General features: G+C 39.6%; 1 protein-coding gene across 3 annotated transcripts in view; it reads left to right on the top strand.

Moving 5' to 3' along the window:
* LOC110966177 (inactive N-acetylated-alpha-linked acidic dipeptidase-like protein 2) overlaps positions 1–19,966 on the top strand; it is a 580,988-nt gene that overhangs the window by 548,233 nt on the left and 12,789 nt on the right. For all 3 annotated transcript variants that reach the window (XM_051947586.1, XM_051947587.1, XM_051947588.1), the window contains exon 19: positions 12,541–12,739. In XM_051947586.1, coding sequence (XP_051803546.1) covers positions 12,541–12,739 — 199 coding nt within the window. The remainder of the gene's footprint in view (positions 1–12,540; positions 12,740–19,966) is intronic.

Genomic DNA, 19,966 nt, shown 5'->3' with positions numbered 1-19,966 from the left:
TCCAGCAGGAATGGTTTGTGGCGTGGCACCATTCAACCTGACAAGCCCGTGATATTCTTCACTGTTTATTTTGTGTCTGTGTGCCAAGACTTTCTGGACTGCACGATAGCCATATGGAACTGGATGGAAGTCGGGGTTCTGTTCACTGGACAGGGCATAAACAGAGTCCAAAGTATTTGTGCCCACAAGTATAAGCGGTTGGTGGGTACTGACGTCGGGCACGACCAGGGCCAGCGTAGAGACATCAGTCGGTGTTCCAAGGAAGTCTGGCGGAAAGGTGATATCAAGGTTTATGTACCCCAGGTAAGGCACGGCTTGGCCATTGGCCCCCTCAACTTCCAGCAGGTCGTCAAGAGGGTTGAGTGGATGGTCCGATAGATGTGCATGGTAGAAAGACTCTGGGACTGTTGTGACTTGCGAGCCAGTGTCCAACAGACAATAGATCGGTGCGTCGTCAATAATGATCTTGGCTGTACATTTAGTGCCAACGAGTCCTTTAGGGAGTGTGGTGAAGTACTTTGGAGGCAGGTGGTTGGGACTCTGGGTCTGGACAGCCTCTGCTTGTCCCGTAGAAGAGGCCTGATCTAGTTTAAATTGTTCTTATTGTTGTTCACAGCCCACTGGACCTGTCGTTGCTGGAGGCGTGTTCGTTTTTGTTGCACCAGGGCGGGGTTTGCTGGTTGGCTGCAGGACGTTGCTATGTGGCCTTCGTCTCCGCATCTAAAACAGAACCCAGCTCTGGGTTTTTGGTTCGGTGCTCTGCCAGGTTGTGGTGTCGTGGAACTGCTGCGGTTTGTTGGCTTTGCAGGGGTGCGGGTGGTCTGTGCCAGAAGTGCTGTCATTTGCTGCTGCAGCTTCTTAACTTGCTCTTTCAGTTCGTCGATGGAGGAAGTGCTGCTATCAGAATGGCTGCAGGAACAGGTTTGTGCATGGAGAACGGCACGCTGCTTGGTGGAGCCCATGTGTTTTTTCATCAAGCTTTCCTTAGCCAGCTGTCTGTCTTCCTCAGTCCTGAGCAGGAGAAGCAGCTCGGCGAATGGTGGTGGGTTCTCTCTTTTCTGTTCGAGTTGTAGTTTTGTGATCATGGCGTTATCCCAACATCCTCTGCAGAATTGTCTCAACAAATGTTTGTCGATGTCTCCTGCTGTGGCGCCACCTCTCTTCACGACTGCATTCACTGTAAGCAACAAGCGCTGAAGATAGCTGGAGGACTTTTCACCTGGGTCCTGGAGTGTATTTAGAAACTGGGCAAACAATTCTTCACCATCCTGAACTGTGGAGTAAGCAGAATCCAACACTTGTAAAAACACAGATGGCATTGTGTCCAGCTTCAGACCCTTCACCATATCAGCAGCAGGAGACACCAGACTTTCTATTATTTTTCTTGTGACCTGGACTGGAGGAGAGTTCACGTCAGACAACAACAGTTCAATATGAGAGCGCCACGTTTCATAGTCATTTTCATTTTGTGGTTTAGGTATTTTGCCAGAGAATGGACGGATTCGGGAGGTTGGCATCGAGTGTGAGGTAAGTTCATCATTTCTTACAATGTGTTCCACAATGACTCTTTGTATGTCAGGTGGTGTTAAATCAGTGTGGGATAGTGACAACCTTGGAGGTGGGGGCAGCGGCCTCTGGTGGTCGGTGAGTGTGCTTTGTGACTGTCCTTGGGTTGTTGCTCCACCTGCTACGCCCTGCTGGCCAGGCAGGGAGGGTGCAGGGGTCACACTCTGCTCTGTAGGGTTTCCATCTTGACCACTAGATGGCTGCATTGATGCAAGATGGTCATTTATTTGTGACAACATATTTTGTAACACCACTCCAAAGTCTTGTCCGCTTCGTCTTGCAATGTTCTTGAATTCATCAATATAGTTAGGGGGAAGAGCCTCAGCTCCGACTGTGACTGTGCTTTTAAATTCTTTACGTTCAGGTAAGGTCACACGGAAAATGGTTTCAAGGTCACTCTCTGATACATGTGTGTAAGGAATATGTTTTGAGAGTTCTGCAAGAGCAGACGCTGATTTATATTCAATGATCAGGTTTTTAAAGTATGGGCTATTTTCATCATCAACAATTACTTTTTTGAATTTACCATATTCTTTCAGAATATCAAATATCTCATTATCTTTATCAGTGTGGGTTACACCAGAAAGAATAACACTATGCGCAACATTAATCCCGGATTTTTCGAAAAATTCCATGGTTGGACCGGACTCAATTTCCACACAATTTCAAGGATCTGCTTCAATTTTTCATTCACACAACAAGCTCCTGGCTAGCTCGCCACATGTAACGCTTATCACTGGGGCAGTAAAAGGGTCAAGAAATAAATAAACGTTAGGACTAGTAGTATGCAATGGGATGGATCTGACAACAAAGGAAACCGGGTTCATGTAGGAGCTTGGAGGTGAATGAAGACCAGAGGAGACAGAAATTAAGTTTAAGTGAATTATATTGTAAGAATAATTGAAAATAAAATGAACAATATCTCAGAGACAAATCATTCAACAGAGGACAACAAACAAAGGAAAAAAAAGAAAAAAAACCTTGCATCAAGTATAAGATGACACTTCTTTTTTAAGTTTGGTTTGAGCGCACAATCTGCTTTATCACGATCCTTGACTTGAGCTCACGGTTCAGTTTATAATAATCCACAATCCGGAGAAGTGGGTAAATAAAAAAAAATATTTGATTCTACCAGGCTTCAGCTCGCCACCTCAGTAGAGGAATCTGGTCCCATTCAGTGGACGTGATGTGGGACGGGGGGAAAAAACCTGACCTGGAAAGAGGTCATAGGAGAAAACCAATAAGTTTCTCCGTTACTAACATTGTCTTCTGTTAACAGATTAAATTCTTATTCCATCCCATTTCTTATTTCATCAGTAGATTAACACATCATTCACATTTTTTCCAATCAATCAAATGAATGAATAAACATTTACAGTTGCGCAACATTTAAATAAAACAATAGGTTCAGTGTAAAGGTCATTACTAGTACTAATAGCCTAACCCCATTACTGTTCATGGACCGCTAGCTTAGCATTGCTATTAGCATGGCTTTATCAACAATTAATTACAAAACAAACAGAGGTATCGGCAAACAGCAAATATATGACATAGTACTAGTTGTACCCTAAACACAAGAGTCATTTCAGCCATGTTTGGGCATCTGACGAGAAATCAGGAGCCCAAACACAGACAAGAAAGCAGACGAAAATAGTCCGGCGACAACCCGGAAGTGGCAAAAACACATAAAATCACGGGATCTAATGAATAATACGTAATATTGAACATAGGACCTATGTCAGTACATATTAGTTTGACTCACCATTGATTCTGAGAGGTGTGTAGCGGAGGATGGAGGAGTTTGAAGCCGGGGTGCTGCCGGTTCTCTATTAGCATGAAAACAAGACGTGCCAGACATGAGTGCCGCGGCTTAAGTGTTAGCGACACGACTATACAATTTTCAAGCACCTTACCGTAGAGTTATGGAGGGTTTGGCACAAATGTCCAATATTTGAGAGAGCAATGATGATTTGAAAGTGAGTAACAGAAGCGAACACAGTCACAGCCGGAGTGCAGGACTGGCAGTGGGCGCAGCCATCTTGTTTTTTTGGCTAGTCAGGGTCTGAGCCAATCACAGTGCAGGAGGCCCGGAGCTGTGATTAGTGCCACACAGTTCAGGTGTGGGGAGGAATTATGGGGCGTTCAAGTGACCTGGGTTACATTAGCACTGAGTGTCAATGTACATAGGTTCCATAATTGATAAATTAAATAATATGTTCAGTTCAAAACATTTTTATTCATGCTGCAGCATAACATAAGTAGTCTCAAGGCATTTTAAAAAAAAAAAGGTCAAGATGTCTCTGTATTATAGGAAGAAACCCAGCAATTCCCTCTGGAGCAGCACATAGCTGAGATATTTCAGAGTGAGAGCTAGATTGAAGTTGTCATTTGCATTGCATTTCAATAGACTGAGCTGAAACAAGTTGTGTGTACAAGCAATGGAGCTCTCGTCTTAATGGTCATGAAACAAAGTTACTGTTGTTTGCGTTTGTCCTTTGCGAAGTGCATTTCCAACCGACCAGTTTGTTAATTTGTGCGTCTTTGGCCTCATTCATGTTATTGCATTTCTGTCTCCAGAGTTCTCGGCTCCTGAACAATGTATGTAGAGCTTAATCACCAAACTGCAGAACACTTCTCTTTCCACTTTCAACTGTAAAATGTTTAGTCCAAATTGATTTTTTTTCTCCAAGTTAAAAATCCACTCGTGATGGATTCTTTAATTCTTCATGTGCATTAGCAAAAGGTTTATCCAGTAGAAGATAAACAAAAGAGGAAAGTGTCTCAGAATTTCTTGTAGCTCTTGTAACCTTGAGTTTGATGAACATTTTCTGAACATGCTTTACAAAGTACTTTAATGAACATAAAGCTGCAAAGCACTCGAGTCCCTGCTTGCAATCAGTGAAAGAGCTTTAAATGAAACGGCAGTTACATTCTGACTGTCCAATCAGTGACCACCAAGGACTTCATCATTTCTACCAATATTAACAAAAGAAATAACTGAATTCACCATTTTCTGTCACTAAAAGAATTTTTATTCTTATGCAGTCTACAGCACCGCTCTGTGTGCTATTAGTTCCTCATAGTTGTTGGGCTTTAAAACATACTGGGAATCCAATTTACCGCTGTGGACGAAATTTAAAAGGGCCTTAAGGAGAAGAAAGATGGTTTGTGCAGAGCTTTCATTGCTTATACACATATATATGCATGTAAAATTCAACCCAAAAGCCAAAAATGATCTTTAAAATCGGGATGCATCTTCACAAATGTTCCTTTATGAGTGTGGATTTTTTTTCTCATATTCTTTCCATAGTTAAGTATTAATGGTCAGTGAAATTATCTCACGGATGTTGACTTGAATTTCAGTACTGCAAAGAAGACAGGCATGCAAATGCAAAAAGGGCAAAATTAAACAAAATAGTCAGACACAGTAGCTCTATCACCCAAAAAATACAATAAAATGTGACGTTATATCAATGAACCCACACATTTTTGCCATTTATTTTACCACTGTACTGGAAGCACACTCATCTTGAAATGATTTTGGACAGAAGAACTAATTAAACTGGTAATTGGTGAAACATTCACAGTACCAGAACAGTTTTTTTTTTTTTTAAACTCTACCAGGGCTCTATTCTCCAACCCTCAAAAGGCTTTTGATGCAACCTGATGATTATTTGACTTGTTAATGAGTTTGCTATGAAAAGAAAAAAGATATTCAGGGTAACTGAAAGGCCAGAGATGCTTTCCAGAATCTGCCACTCTGCACCCTGACATCAACCAGTTTCTCTCAGCTGTGTTGCAGTGCCTTACAGGTGAGAGCATCATAAAGCCTGGCCATTTCCTCTATACTCTGAGGCAGTGTGGTTGTGGTAATGAGTCAGGTTCAGTTGTTAAATAATAGGTGATATTGTTTCTATTGGAGCTTTATGTCAGGAAGGTTTATCCCTGTGTCTGCAGGATTGCAGGCAGTGCTTCATCCTGCAGTCCAAAGACATCCATTGTAGCTTGATTAGTGATTCTAAATTGGCCATAGCAGAGTATACATAAGTGGCTGGGTCTATGTCTCTGTAACTATCCATAGTGGGTGTAAATAGATATTTTTGTTTGTTTGTTTTTACTCACTGCAATATAAAATCCTGCACCTAAATGGAAACAGCACAGTCGTGACAATAAGTGAACTCTAAAGTATGTTTTGTTCAGTATAACAAGGTCATCATGCCAAAAAGCATTTAAAAAATGACAATTGAATTTCTTTGATTATTTACCTAGATTTAATGTACAACATTTTTCTGAGCGCATACAGGTGTTGCAAATACTGGAAAAGAAGTTGTGATACATACAATACAGTTATTTTTTTATTTGTTTCTGCATTTGTCTTCGATTTGCAGAATTTTGTCTTGTGACTGTTTGAGTTACTAATGCCTTTTCAGGTGTACCAATGAGTTTGCTTTTTGCTCCTGGTTTGTCTTAAAAAACAAAAACTAAAGTCATGCAAAACAAAGAGCTTTTGATGAAATATCACATTTCAGCCTCTATTTGGTTACGTTTCCTGACAGATCGGCACATCACAGTAGCATTACATTAATATTTCCTGGAACAGTCAGAGAGTTAAAAATCTGGAGTTTTCGCTCAGATCTTATTTTGAAAGTCCTAATTGGAGATGGCAGTTCATATTTCCACTGCTTTTTTGCTTCTTTGAGGATATTGTTTCACTTGCCACTGTCCTCCGTCCACCATGCTGTCTTCGCTTTACATACTAAAATCTAACTCCAAGATGTGCCGTGTATCCAATGAGCATTGTCCTACTTGTGTCACATCCATTCAGCTTTTGCTTAATTCATGTGCGGTACGAAAGTTAGCACAGTGCTCTTAATTATTTAATTAATGATGTGATGTGTATGATTCCTCTGAAAAGCTGATAACCAAATCAAGATTGTTCACAATATAAGATAGTCAGATCACTGACCCCTCACCACAGTAATAGCATAAGGATGTAAATGCAACTAAATGGTACTTTTTTACCTTTTCTGTTGTCTCTTGGGCCTCATATTTAAATCACATTGTATAGCTCACTATTTTAAACATTTTTTGTGAGCAGTGTTTCCAAGCTTTCAGTCTTTTTTTACTGAAAAAGAGATATATGTTAAGCTTTCATGGTTGGTAGAAAATGTTTTTGACTCAATATCGCAGTCATAATGCATTAAACTGGTCACATGTGGAAAAACAGCTACAAATAGTAAACCTAGGGTCAGATTTATGCGCACAGAAACTGATAGTATATTTCCTACATATAAACTGTAAATTAGAAAAGATGAGGTCAGAAGATGTACACCTCACACACTCCAGATCAAGCCATTTTATTTTTCTCGCCTATTTGTATGCTTACGTTTATAATTCTTTCTACTCATTCTGCCGTTTGCATTTTCTCTTATTCATCATTTCCATGTCTTGTGTCGAGCCATGTGTGTTAAGAACGAGAGTGGACCCTAAAAGCAGAATTTAGAAGCAGAATTTATTGTGTATTGCAAAGGAGAGCTGGAGTTTTACTGAGGTGCTGAGCTTGTTGGCAGCTAACGGTGAGTTGTGGCTTGCAAAGGTTGGAGTGTGGCCAATAATCACTGGACAGGCTGATGGAGGATGGCAGAGATCACGGCCGGTTGGTTGAGTTGAACAGGTGGTGTGGAACGGAAAAGAAGGCATGCTCAGTAACTGAAAGGTCTATTGGTGTAGAGCTCGGCGAGGCTGGCAGCAGATGATGGACCTGACACACACACAAGAACTAGTAAGGAGGTCAAACATCATGAAGTAACTGAAATTACGGAGAACAGAGCAGGAGTGTATGTGATCAAGCTACAAACTTATGATAAATGTTTCATTTTAGATGTTACCATTAATCATTAATCATTTTCAATTATGACTTAAAGAAAAACTCCACATCAGCCTCCATGTGATTTCTCAACATAAAGTCCTCCAGTCTTTGAAGCAGGCCAACAGCTAGGTTAGAAAGGGTCATGAGTGTTTTCAAAACCTGTTGAGCAACTACTTTTACCCGCCAGCCAAAACCTTTATCATGCCACAGTAGTGACTAAAGGCCCAGGCAGACATGGACTAGCATTTCTTGGAAGACCTGCACACAAGCCACACTGAAAGCAATGGAGGGTAAATGGTTCCAGTATCGAGGGATTTGATAGGCTATCAACGAGGGAAGGTTTGGAGTTTGTTCTGTGCTTTCACGACAGTTTGCATCTAATGCCTTCAAGTGAAACTAAAAAGCATTTTATTGAAGGTTTTTTTTCTGCTGTTATAGAAGTATCTATCGCCAGTATTTGTCACGATCATTTCATTGTCTCAGCATTATAGATCCTGCAGTACCTTGATTAGAAAATGAATCTTAGGTTTCCAGGTGAACTGACATCAGGAGAGTAACAGAGGTGTCTCGACCTTATAAACACACAAAACAGAAAGAAATAGGACAAAACAGGAAACCCACAAGAGACACAACGAGGGGGTAGCAGAAACATTAGGATTAAGATAGACAGTGTAGCGAAAATGTGTACGTAGTCTCACATGGAAGCACCAAAATAATTATGCATGTATGTCTGCTGAAATGGTCTCCTACTAAACTTGCAGCTATGAGAAAGTGTCTCTGGATTTCCTGTGTGTTGCTTTGAAATGTTCTGTCCCTCAGTCTGCTACAACAGTGACAGCCAGAACCATGGTGGGATCCTTTAGGTCCTTAGATTCATATTGTTCCAGCTTGACTTTGACAATCTAAATCATTGCTGATTACCTTACACATACAGATACACCATTTGATTAATGAATCATTGACACTGTATGCATCACAGCTGTGACCATATGTAAGACTCTCGGATCAGTCTATTGAGGTTCTTGCATTACTTCCTCCTACTGTGGAAGTGCACGTGGACGACATGTCACAATGATTTAAAACGGCACCAATGCATATGCACAGATTTATAAACCTGACAGAAAAGAATACAGATACATATGTCAGTGATGGTGCTTACCCAGACTTCTGCATGTAAATCTACAGTTTTATGCCTCTGACCCCAGGTCTCATTGACAGAACACAGGATGACATATTCAGTATGGAAATGCTTCATGTTATCCTGCTGCAAGTGTCACTTAAAATGAAGACTGATTAAATACCAAGTTATTTATGAGTAATGACTTTATCATAACCTAAATTTGATGCCTAAATTCAACATATTTTTTACATTAATTATACAAATGTAAAAAAAAAAAAGATAATAATTGTTTTTTAATATTGTAACAAAATGAGAATCAGTTGATCCTACACAGCAGTGAACTGCAGGCTTCATCAACATGTGTTGGTGCGCTAAAAAGAAAATATTCTGCTGAATAAAATATCTCCTTCAAGCTCTTTTGTTTTTCTCTCTCTTCTCTGTGCCACTGGTAGCGCACGAGGCCAAGTCCCAACTGTATACCCAAACGCAAACACACTCGCATACGTCCCCATGTGTCAAAAGATGTGATGGATTACAACAATCAAACAATATTTCATGAGTCCCAGCTGGCTGCGAGCAGCCCGAGCCATTTAAATTTGTAGGAGAGAACAGCTCTCGTCGTCTATTTTTGTCCCCTCTGTCTTCCCCTCTCTTCACCGGTGAGTCACGCTCTGTTCCCAACCTGCTGCGACACACTCTGATCTGAAGAAACACAAACACGCCGAGGTCTGCTGATTAATATCTTGGAGATTATTAGTTTATAGTAGTGTACATAATCCTGAAGTAGTTTGCACTGCCTTCTATGATCCCAGACAGCTTCTCGTATTCTCAGCATCAGACGGAAGTAACAGCAATTTGGGAGCAGCTTTTGTGTACATGAACCAAAAATATATTTCTCCCCAATTAATCTGTCAAAACGCCACATAATGGAACAAGGCTGAAGGCCAGATAGTGATACGCGACCCATTATTATTGATTTTGACCCTTTCCGCAATGAGTCTTACTACAGAGAAAAGCTGCTAACTTTGTTTCTTTGCATTCATTTAGTTGTGAAGATCATTTTTATTTCTGTGTAGATTTATTTTCCCTTTTGCTTTCCATTTCATTTTTATATTTATGTAGTTTAATGATCTTGCAAAAGGAAACTGTCTTTTCAGGACCTTGTTAAGAAGCTGCACAGACAGGGTTAAAGGCCTTGCTTAAGAGCTCAACAGTGGGAGCTTGGTGCTGCTGGGGGGCTTCAACCATTAACCTTTTGATCAGTAGCCCTGACCACTGAGCTGGGTTGTTGAATTGTTGAGAATGGAGAATGATTTTTCAAGTATAGAGGAGATTTAACTTGGAGATATTGAAAGCATCAAGTTTTCAATCAGTGCATAAATAAAAGATATCGTATACGGTTTGTATAAGGTCTAACTTTGACACTTCAAAAATTGAAGTCATTTTTTAACCTTAAACATCCTCAGCCTAGCACAAAGTATAATTCATTTTTTGTATGTATTAAGTAAAAGTATGAATAAATTGTAAAAGAAAAAATGCTAAATGCTAAAAAAAAAACTCCCGCACATATTTCATCGACTTTCTTTGTTGATTTTTTTCTACTTTCACCATAGCCTGCAAGCCTCAAACATTTTAGATCTCACTAAGACTGATCCTAAAGGTGACTACATAAGGGGTACTATACACTATGTTTGGTGTTCTTAGATAATTGTTGTATTTCCACTGATCTGTATGAACAGTTTGTGAGTTTCTTTGCTGCACTTGTAATACTTTATTAGCTTAGGGACATCGTCTACAAAAAGAAGAGATCGTAAAACTTTAAATGATTTATTTGTTGTTTGTGGCTCCTTTGAGAAGACTGAGCTTTAATGTTGTTTATTAGTTGTGTGCACATGAAGATTAGTTGGAAAAATAGACAATTATTAGTGCCAGTTGTAAATGTAAACCAAAATGTTATACCAATAGCACTAGAGCTTCTACATTTTAATGACTCCATATCTGTTACATACCTGGTAATACTTTCATGACCATTTATTCTCACATCTGTGGCTTCAACGTACAAAAAAAAAATTTTTCACAAAAAGTTTTTAAGTTTTGCAAAGAATGAATGCAAAAAAAAAAAATCTGCTTACAGGCTTCCTTTATTGCTAGTAAACATCTTTTAATGGGTTGAGTGTACTCAACACGATTCCTTCAACTTAATTCAGCTCTTTTTTAAATCAAAACGCCTCTGCTTAAAGGAACTCATGTTTTTAATTTTGAAAAAGACCTGAAAGCAAATATTAGACATTTTAACATCAGTTATCTTGAAACTAACAACATTCAATAAGATGATTTGATTTCACTGAATCCTTTTATGTTGTTTTACAGTGTACTTAGGGATTTTTTTTCCTAATGACTACTTTGCAAACAGTGTCACTATTGCACTCTTTTAATTACATTTAGTTCTGACTAGCTGATTGTACACCATTCAGAGCTGAACACCTGAACAGGAACCTTTGTCCTCACACAGGCAGTTACATAACAGACGTCAACCTTTCCAATGCAGGCCTGATGGATCCAGCCAGATATCATTTAATAGAGCCAAGAATACAAGCCAATTAACTGTAAATGAAAGGTAATTGATTTACAGTGCCAAATGTACTGTAAAACAAGCCTGCTTTGTGTTGACAGCCTAATGAGGACAGCGCTGTGTGAGGCGCCAGCTTTGTGTACGTGTGCTTGTGCGTGTGTAGATGATAGATGCGGTGTGGTTAAAAAGAAGGGGAGGGTCTGTAAATTACTATACTGAGTGGGTGGTTGGTGGAAGGTTTGGAAAAGAGACTTGGAAGGAGTTGGTGTGTAATTCTGTGATACTTGTGACTTTGGATAAATTAGGGAGGCTGCCATTTAGATATCAGTAACAGTGATTAAGTATTAAATTCCCATTTATGCATATAAAAAAGGCAATATATGATTTCTAATTTAGCTCATACCAGCAGCTGGTGTTGATATGCCGATCACATGATGAGTAACATCTTAGTATGAGATGTAGCTCATGTCTGACCTCTCAACATCTGAGAAGGGCATGTTGTGGCTAATTAAAAATGTATGGAAGTCAGTCATTTTATCATTTAATGATGTGTATTTGGTACTTCGTGATACTTCTCACGTCTGCTTATTATCTGCAATAGTGTTTTCTGGGATGATTGAAGCCTATCCCAAAATTACATCCTGGACAGAGCATCAGTCTACCATAAAGCACTGTCCACATGTCTTTGGTTGTTCCATTCTGTGAAAATCTGTTCGTTTTCTGGCACTACAAAATAGCCAAGGATAAAGAGAAGAAAATGATTTCACTGCTGCCTGGAAAAGTATCTGTATCAGATGACATACTGGAATTGTCACAGGTAATCCAATCAGTGTCTGAATATGTCATCTGGATAATATCTCATAATTGGACTTGCTATTAATAAGGAATCTTGTTATTCTGATTCTTCCCACAATTTGATTACAGTCCGTCAACAACCCCTTACAGACATGTTCTACTTCCCATTAAGCTGATCGCAACTGAATGTGCCGCCTTCATGTCTGAATGACTACCCTGGTTTCTTTTCCACAACAATTTCAATCTTTCTAAGTCAGACCTCATATCAGTTCCTTATCCCTTTCAGCTTTTAGTGCAGCACAAGTTTTTTCTTACAATGTTTTTGTGAGGCTTTGTTGGTACGTCTGGTTTGAAAATAGTATAAAATGTCGAATTTACAGCTTTGGTTCAAACTTATTATGAGATACACTGCTTTCAGTTTTAGGATGGCCGCAAACTTCAGCTTGAAGCCATCGCTTCTTTCTTGCATGTTCACTCTAATTTTCATGTAGCCTTTTTATCTGATGCACTTACAGTATATATTTATAGCGACTTTTACCTAGGTCTTTACATACCTTCAAGTTAAGATCAGTTTGTGTTGTTTCTGCTACTTTGTCTTTTTTCTGAATATCTGTCTAGACAAGAGTGCCGTATCGCCGCCCCTGCTGTCCTCAGCCTCCTCCCTCAGAGATCACGCAACTTTTTTCCAGTCAGAAATTATGCGGCCGGCAAATGATCCTAAAGAGCGCGACCCCTCCCACGTTCGGATGCTGAACGATGTGCTCCGTGACCTGGAGAAGAGCTTCATCATCCCACAGACAGCGCCTGGAGTGTACAGGTAGGAGAGAAGTTACTGTCTCAGAGTCACAACATTCAAGCAGGGCGGCAGTAAAGAATCTACTGATAGCGATCTTGAATATAGTTATAATTAGTGTTTGACATCTGAAAATTTCCTCCAACTTTCTTGGTATCCTTTCTGGGTTTAGTGGTGCAATATTATACAGGTCAAACGCACTTTTGTGAGACTTCTTGCAAAGTCAAATTGTATCATTATCCATTCCAGTTATCATTAAAAGGTTTACGCTTAGAAAACTTGCAGTTGACCTGAACAAAATTATTCTTGGAAAGTTTTTCATCTTTGGCTCCGTAATCGGTGTGTTCCTCCTCTCCGCTGACAGCACAGTTGGTCCTGCTGCCTCCACACTTATTTGTATAATCCCACATATCTGCTCAGCTTCCCCTGAAGTTATTGAACCGTCATATTTGCTGGTTGACTCAAAATCCAGCATCACATGATGTTTATTAGAGTTACCCTGTGTAATTTTTCTGTTACACAAAAAAGCAATTTCCAGTAGTTAATAGGTTAACTTTTGTAACAAAATATTTTCACAATTAAAAATCCACCCACATTTGCTCATCTTTCTTGTTTCCTGATATTGCTACACTATTTAGAGCCTTACTGCCACCAACTGTTGATCAGTGAAGTTACAAATATGCAGTGACAGGAATGTGCAGCTTTCACACTCATGTATCCTTGCATAAGGTGCAAACTAAATGGACCTATCAACACTGCTACAATACACCATTACTGGACGGAAAAGAGGGGAATAGAATGAACTGAATCCAAGTCGTTTGAGCAAACCTTACAGGACAGAATCCATAAGCAAGCTCATAATGTTTTTAAGTCAAAGACTGAACTTCATCAGACAGACAAACCTTGAATAAAAGTTGCTGAAAAGTTTGATGAATATGCCATCTACCTTTGTGTTCTGCTCAGGGGCCTTGACTACATACTTTAAAATTATAGCAGATTGTATTTCAGTGGAGGTCGAGCACCAACCCAATCAAATGTTTTTGAAACATTATGATTTCAAAAAGGGTAACAGCAGCACAAGACCAGAAAAATAGTAGAAATAAGTAGAATGATCTTCATTTGTGAAGTACTGTTAGAATTTGAAAACAAATGGCTTCGTGTGATGAACCAAATGGTTTTAATGCATTCAACTGAAGTATTTCACACAGTTTGAATGCGTTTAAATGTTGTTAATTGAGAACTAAAAAGATTCATACCATACGTGTGATAACCTGACTTCACTTTACTGTTTTACGACAGTCATTTATTGATTGCCCAGATAAAACAGAGTGAAGGAGTCACGTGGCACATTATATATCCCCTGGAGTTATTTAAATTCATGACTTCATTTCGAAAGGTCTTCTGGTCTACTGCCATTAAACACATAATTAAAGAGGCCTTTATTAACTATCAACTGTTTAACATTCAGAACTCTTTATTATCAGAATATGATGATGTTAAGAATAAAGGCAATATTGTGCACAGTGATTGTAGTGGTGGTCTAGTGCGGCTGAATGAAGAAACATTGTTTTATTCTGAACATCCTGGCAGACAAAGCACAGGGTGGTAGGTTACACCTGTTTGAACACAATATGGCCTGTAGCCTGCACCGCAATGACTCATCCAAACAGCTCCCACTCCACCTGCAAAACATTTGGAGCCCACAAGTGGTAATTTCTGAGGCCAAACCCAGGAATTCAGATTTGGCAATGAGAGTTACAGTGCAAGACTAGAGGGAACATATTGAGGTGTGAAGAGAGTTTACTCTCATGTTTCATTTTGCAGGAGAGCAAAACCATTCCCAGGAAATGAAACTCTACCAGTCAAAAGTCTGGACTCAGTTACAAACTGAGGGGATTTTATTTACTTTTGCAATTTTATGTATAACAGAGTAGAACTAAAGACAATAAAACTATGAATTCAGCATTAAATGAAAAAGTGTGAGCGAAGTGTTTTGGTTTTAGATTCTTTAAAATTGGCCCTTTTTGCTTTGATGACATCATTCATGCCAATCCTTTTGGATGCCCACCTTTGTGACTTGTGGGATCTAAAAATGGCAGCGAACCCTTTTCAATATCAACACATCATTTAAAATAAATTTTCAAAAATTAAAAAGTTCAAGTGCATCATCATAGTGGCAAAAAATGAAGAATAGGCCCACTGCACAGTCCGTGTGTGAGACTTCAAGGTGGCAGCCGTGGGCGTGTACGATGCAAAGGAAGATATTGAATTGAAACTGCACCAGAGGAATTTACATCTGAGGAAGAATCAGCCACAGATGGCAATCTTGGCACATCCCAAATCCAATGTCCTCACAAATGTGGCAAGGGCTGAAGTTCCGCTTTGCAACTTCAATGAACAACACAGTGTGCCACTCCTGTAACAGACCATCTATTCATACAACCTTTTTTTTCCCAGGTAGGAGATTATGGACACCAGGTTATGTGATGCAGTACTCCATCATATTACTTATTGGTCAAACAGCCCTGATAGAGCCTGGAGTTGTGTTTTAGCTCGTTGTCCTGCTGAAAAAGTAATGATGATTCCTTTAAGGTCAAACCAGATGGGATGGTGTGGTAGCCATGTTGGATAAATGTTTCCTTGAACTAAGAATGTCCAACAGTGTCACTAGCAAAGCCTCACGCAGCCTCAAAATGTTTTATGGTGGTTACTGCACTTACAGACATCTCAACTTGTCTGTGTCTCATAAAGACATGGTGACTGCAACCAGAAATGTCACATTTGGACTCAGCGTGCCAAAATATAGACTTTTGCTGATTTGATGTTCATTACTCTGCCAAGGAACACAGTGGTGGAGTATGTAACAGTTTTAGTTGGTTTGTCTGTTTGCAACATTACTCAAAAACAGACTAGCAGATTTGGGTTAAATTTTCATGAAAGCTCCGAATTGACAGAAGGGCCAAGTGATTAGATTTTGGCAGTGATGCGACTTATAGTCTGGATTCATGGATTTGTTAAGAATTTCTCTGTCATTGCAAGATCGTGGAACTGTAACTATTACTACAAGTGAACACGGCGTCAGCTGCCTTCTGACGATCACAAATCGACTGCTGCAGACTTATTGCATTGGAAATGATACAATTAACAATTGATTAAATTATGGGGGTGTTGCCGAGTCCCATCAATTCCCACCGCTCACTACATATTTAGGTCATGTGATTCAGTATCTGTACGTAACATCCATCCATCCATCCTCTATACACCGCTTTATCCTCATTAGGGTCACGGGGGGTGCTGGAGCCTATCCCAGCTGACTCGGGCGAAGGCAGGGGACACCCTGGACAGGTCGCCAGTCTGTCACAGGGCTACATACACAGACAAACAATCACACTCGCATTCACACCTACGGACAATTTAGAGTACTCAATTAACCTCAGCATATTTTTGGACTGTGGGAGGAAGCCGGAGTACCCGGAGAAAACCCACGCATGCACAGGGAGAACATGCAAACTCCATGCAGAAAGATCCCAGGCCCACCCCGGGAGTCAAACCAGGGATCTTCTTGCTGCAAGGCGAAAGTGCTAACCACTACGCCACTGAGCAGCCCTGTACGTAACATACACATGAATAACACACGCCTGTGCTCAGCACAAGGTCATTTTGTTTGTAGGTACATCTGTATTGAATTGCCACATTTTGTGTTGCCATGATTTCTAATTATCAATAACTGATAAACAAATGCTGCCTTGGAGGAGTTCTTAGCTCTCTGAGTGCTTTTCTTGTCCCTTTTGCTTCTGGTTCCAAGCAGTTTTCTTCTTCCTTTTCTCCCTCAGTAGTGTTTGCACCCTAAAGACCTGATTCACATAGTCTGTTGATGTTAACATGCTGCTCAAACTCGAAGAAGCACTGATGTGTGTACTAATCTGAGCTGCTGTTAACTGGCAAATTCCACTCGGCCACAAGCAAAACCAACTTACCTTCCCTTCAGAGCCAGAACTCAAATTGAAACACACAGACCTCCCACACATGCCACCACATTGAGCAGCAATTCTTTTTTTCAACTAATGGCAGGATCTTTGATGCTCATTAAAGCCAAATGTCGTAGGGAGTTTCTTACAGCTTCAAATAGTGGCTTTTAATACGCACATTCAGTCATTTCACTTTAAAAGTAATCGTCAAACTTGTTGTCTGAACAGTGTGAAGGCGAACTGCTGACATCCAAAGCAGCATGACTGATACTTTATGATTTGTTGATTATATTTTCAGTTTTAGGTGTGATATTTCCATATTCGAAAGAGTTCCTCCTCAGTAGCTTTTCATCAGTTTTCACTAGGTTTATTCTGCAATGCAGGATAAAGATTTTCGTCACAATCCAATATTGTTGTCAATAGAAACCGCGGAGCAGGAGTTATCGACTCAAAATGGTCAACAGAGCTTTGCTATGTTTTTCATAAAACTTCAAACCAACCTCGTTTTGATGTTTACCTCTTCCTGAAGAAAAAAAAAAGACTTAAATCTTCCTTGAAAACTCTTTACTCTGAGTGAAAGATGCCTAGAAGAACAAAAGAAACAAACAGAAACAAAAAGTGTCTGTGCATTACAAAACCACTTTGGATCTTCCTTTAGACATGGAAAAAATTTGCAGTCTCCACAGATATCACATCAGCCAGTCTGATCAAAAGCTCTGAGACTGCATAAACTGTACCAGATTTACATTTGGCTGCTATCCCATTTAAAGTAGTCTTCTTGTGCAATGATACACTGCTCCCAGCACTCCTGCCACATTTGGAATGTTCTCTGAAAGTCACGGTCTGACCATATGCAGGTGTATGTTTGGTGTTTCACCGTGGACTTTAAATTTACACAGTAAACAGACATCAAATTCTGCATCAGAGTTACTCAGTCTTTAAATGGATCATCATTGGTGGCAAATGCTGGATCTACAGGATCTACAGACTGAAGAAGGTCAGGTAAGCAGCACAACCAACAGCATGCTTGTCATTTTCTTTGGCACTAATCGGGTTTTGTATAAACTTGTCCTTCTGGATCAAGTTGTCAACCCCGAGTTGTACTTTAACATCCTGATGTGTCTGAGCGAGAACATGTAGTACATACAACCAGGCCTCTGGTTGTATGTAAGCCATGCATCTAGATGCACGTTTTTTTTGTTTTGTTTTTTTGGACCAACCAGTGTAATTATAGCTCCTCACCTGCCCTGTTCCTGAATTGGTTCCCTGCAACGTATTCTGCATCTCTAAAATAAATTTTGAGTGGTCTGGTGAACATTGCAAATGGTGCTTGACTTGGTTACGATGAGGGACTTCAAGGGAGTTTTCTAAACGGTGTAGGAGCATGGGGAGCAGAGTATTGTTGCACAAGAAGACTACTTTTAAGTGGATGGTGGCAAATTTAAAATAAGGCATGTTTTTTTTTGTACTTTTAGGCCCAGACTGAAATTTTTAACTGCACCTCAAGCAGTGAGAGCAAAAGATGAAAGCAAAATTTTAAAAAATAGCAAACTATTTAATTGCGCATACAGTCAAAAAAGCAACTTGTATCACAAAGCAAGAAAACTACAGTACAGTTTTAGTAAAGTCAAGAAAATCTACATAATCCTCCCCTAATAATTTCCCCTTAAATCATATGCAGTGCCGTGCTGGGGCAGCCATGATTTAAATCCCCATCATCCATCTATCATGCATTGCTTGCATCCACTTCTTTTTCAAGTTGTTCTACATATGGAGCAGAACAGCAATAATGTAACATAAAACTTGTACTTCACAGTATTTCACACATATTTATTCCTTCTGACAAAAAAAGGGAAAGTGGTAATAATTTACACTTAACAGCATTTGATTTTTTTCCCCCCAGGCAGCAGCTTTTTTCAGGGCAAAGCAGCAGTAATTCATTGACTCTCCACTGTGCATGTGCATAGAAGTGAGAGCTCCAGATTAGTGATGAATTTGTTTTAGTTAAGCTGTCCCGTTTCAGAAATAACACAATAAATCATATCAAATTACATTTACTTGCAGCATTGCTGACCTTGACTGATAGTGAGGACTTTTTCTCGGGCAACTATATTTTTATCCCACGACGGTTACACCTCCGTTCTGTTTGAGTTTTGCATCCACACAATGTCTGGTACGCACTCTATCCCTCCCACTTTCCCCCCACAGCTCTTTAGCTGTCTACTTTCCTACTAGATTCTAACAGAATAAATTGCTTCTGCTGTTCACTGTTATTCACAGTTTATGGCAGTAATAGACATGTTAATTGTCCTAGACTGCCATTAGCATCCAAGCTAAAATTAGCTGCTCCATCATGCTTGGAAAGCATTAGGGCTTAATAGCACTCATTTATAAAGGAAGTTACCATTCGCTCACAGGACTGGGACAATTAGTCTAAGAGTACTGAACACTCTTTCAAATGTTTACTTTGAAAACCTGAGATCTATTTTCAGCAATAGAATCACATGCTGAGAACATTTTTGGTGCTCAGCAGAAAAGAAATGCAAACTCTTGATGATGCCTCTGATTTATGTTTTTGCTGTGTGCCTGGTACTCGTCGTCTCATTTTAAGTGAAGCTTTCAAAATGTGAGTTTCCATCACTGTGGATGTGACTAAAATAAAATCTTGCCATGGGTATCAATACAAACCTTGCTGTAAATATTCCAATTTGAAGATGTAATTGATACCGACACAGGAATGAGACTGAGGATCATAGAGAGCCTTGGCAACCAACAGGGTCAGTGGATGGTCCTCCTGTGAGCCCTGAAGGCCTTGAACTTTTGTTCAACTTCAAATCTACTTTTTATCCAGAGTTATAAAAGTGCAAAGCCGAGCAACTGTTTCCTTGCGAAACCTCAGAACAACAACTTTACAACACAATACTATACTGTAGGGCTGCACAATTATGGCCAAAATGATAATCACAATTATTTTTTAATGTTGAAATCATTTTTTTTCATAAATTATGATTATTCACTATTATTATTGCACTTTTTATTTCTATGCCGTGTTATATTCCTGCTAATTTACAAATGCTTGTGTCAAAATAAGACTGAAAATTCTTCTTGACCTGAATTCAGCACATCTCTGAGAGGCAAAATATAAATACTGTTAACACCTTAGTTGATGAACAGTTTTTAAATGATCGACTCTACAATTTACTGATCTTCCCTGAATGACTTGTATACAGATATTAGCTTAAAGTCTGTGCACAGAGAAGTCTCAAGTCTCCACTCCGTTACT

This window comes from Acanthochromis polyacanthus, chromosome 4 (genome assembly GCF_021347895.1).
Source record: "Acanthochromis polyacanthus isolate Apoly-LR-REF ecotype Palm Island chromosome 4, KAUST_Apoly_ChrSc, whole genome shotgun sequence".
Taxonomy (NCBI): Eukaryota; Metazoa; Chordata; class Actinopteri; family Pomacentridae; genus Acanthochromis; species Acanthochromis polyacanthus.
The sequence above is the reverse complement of the archived record's forward strand: the minus strand, read 5'-3'. Positions and strand labels throughout refer to the sequence as shown.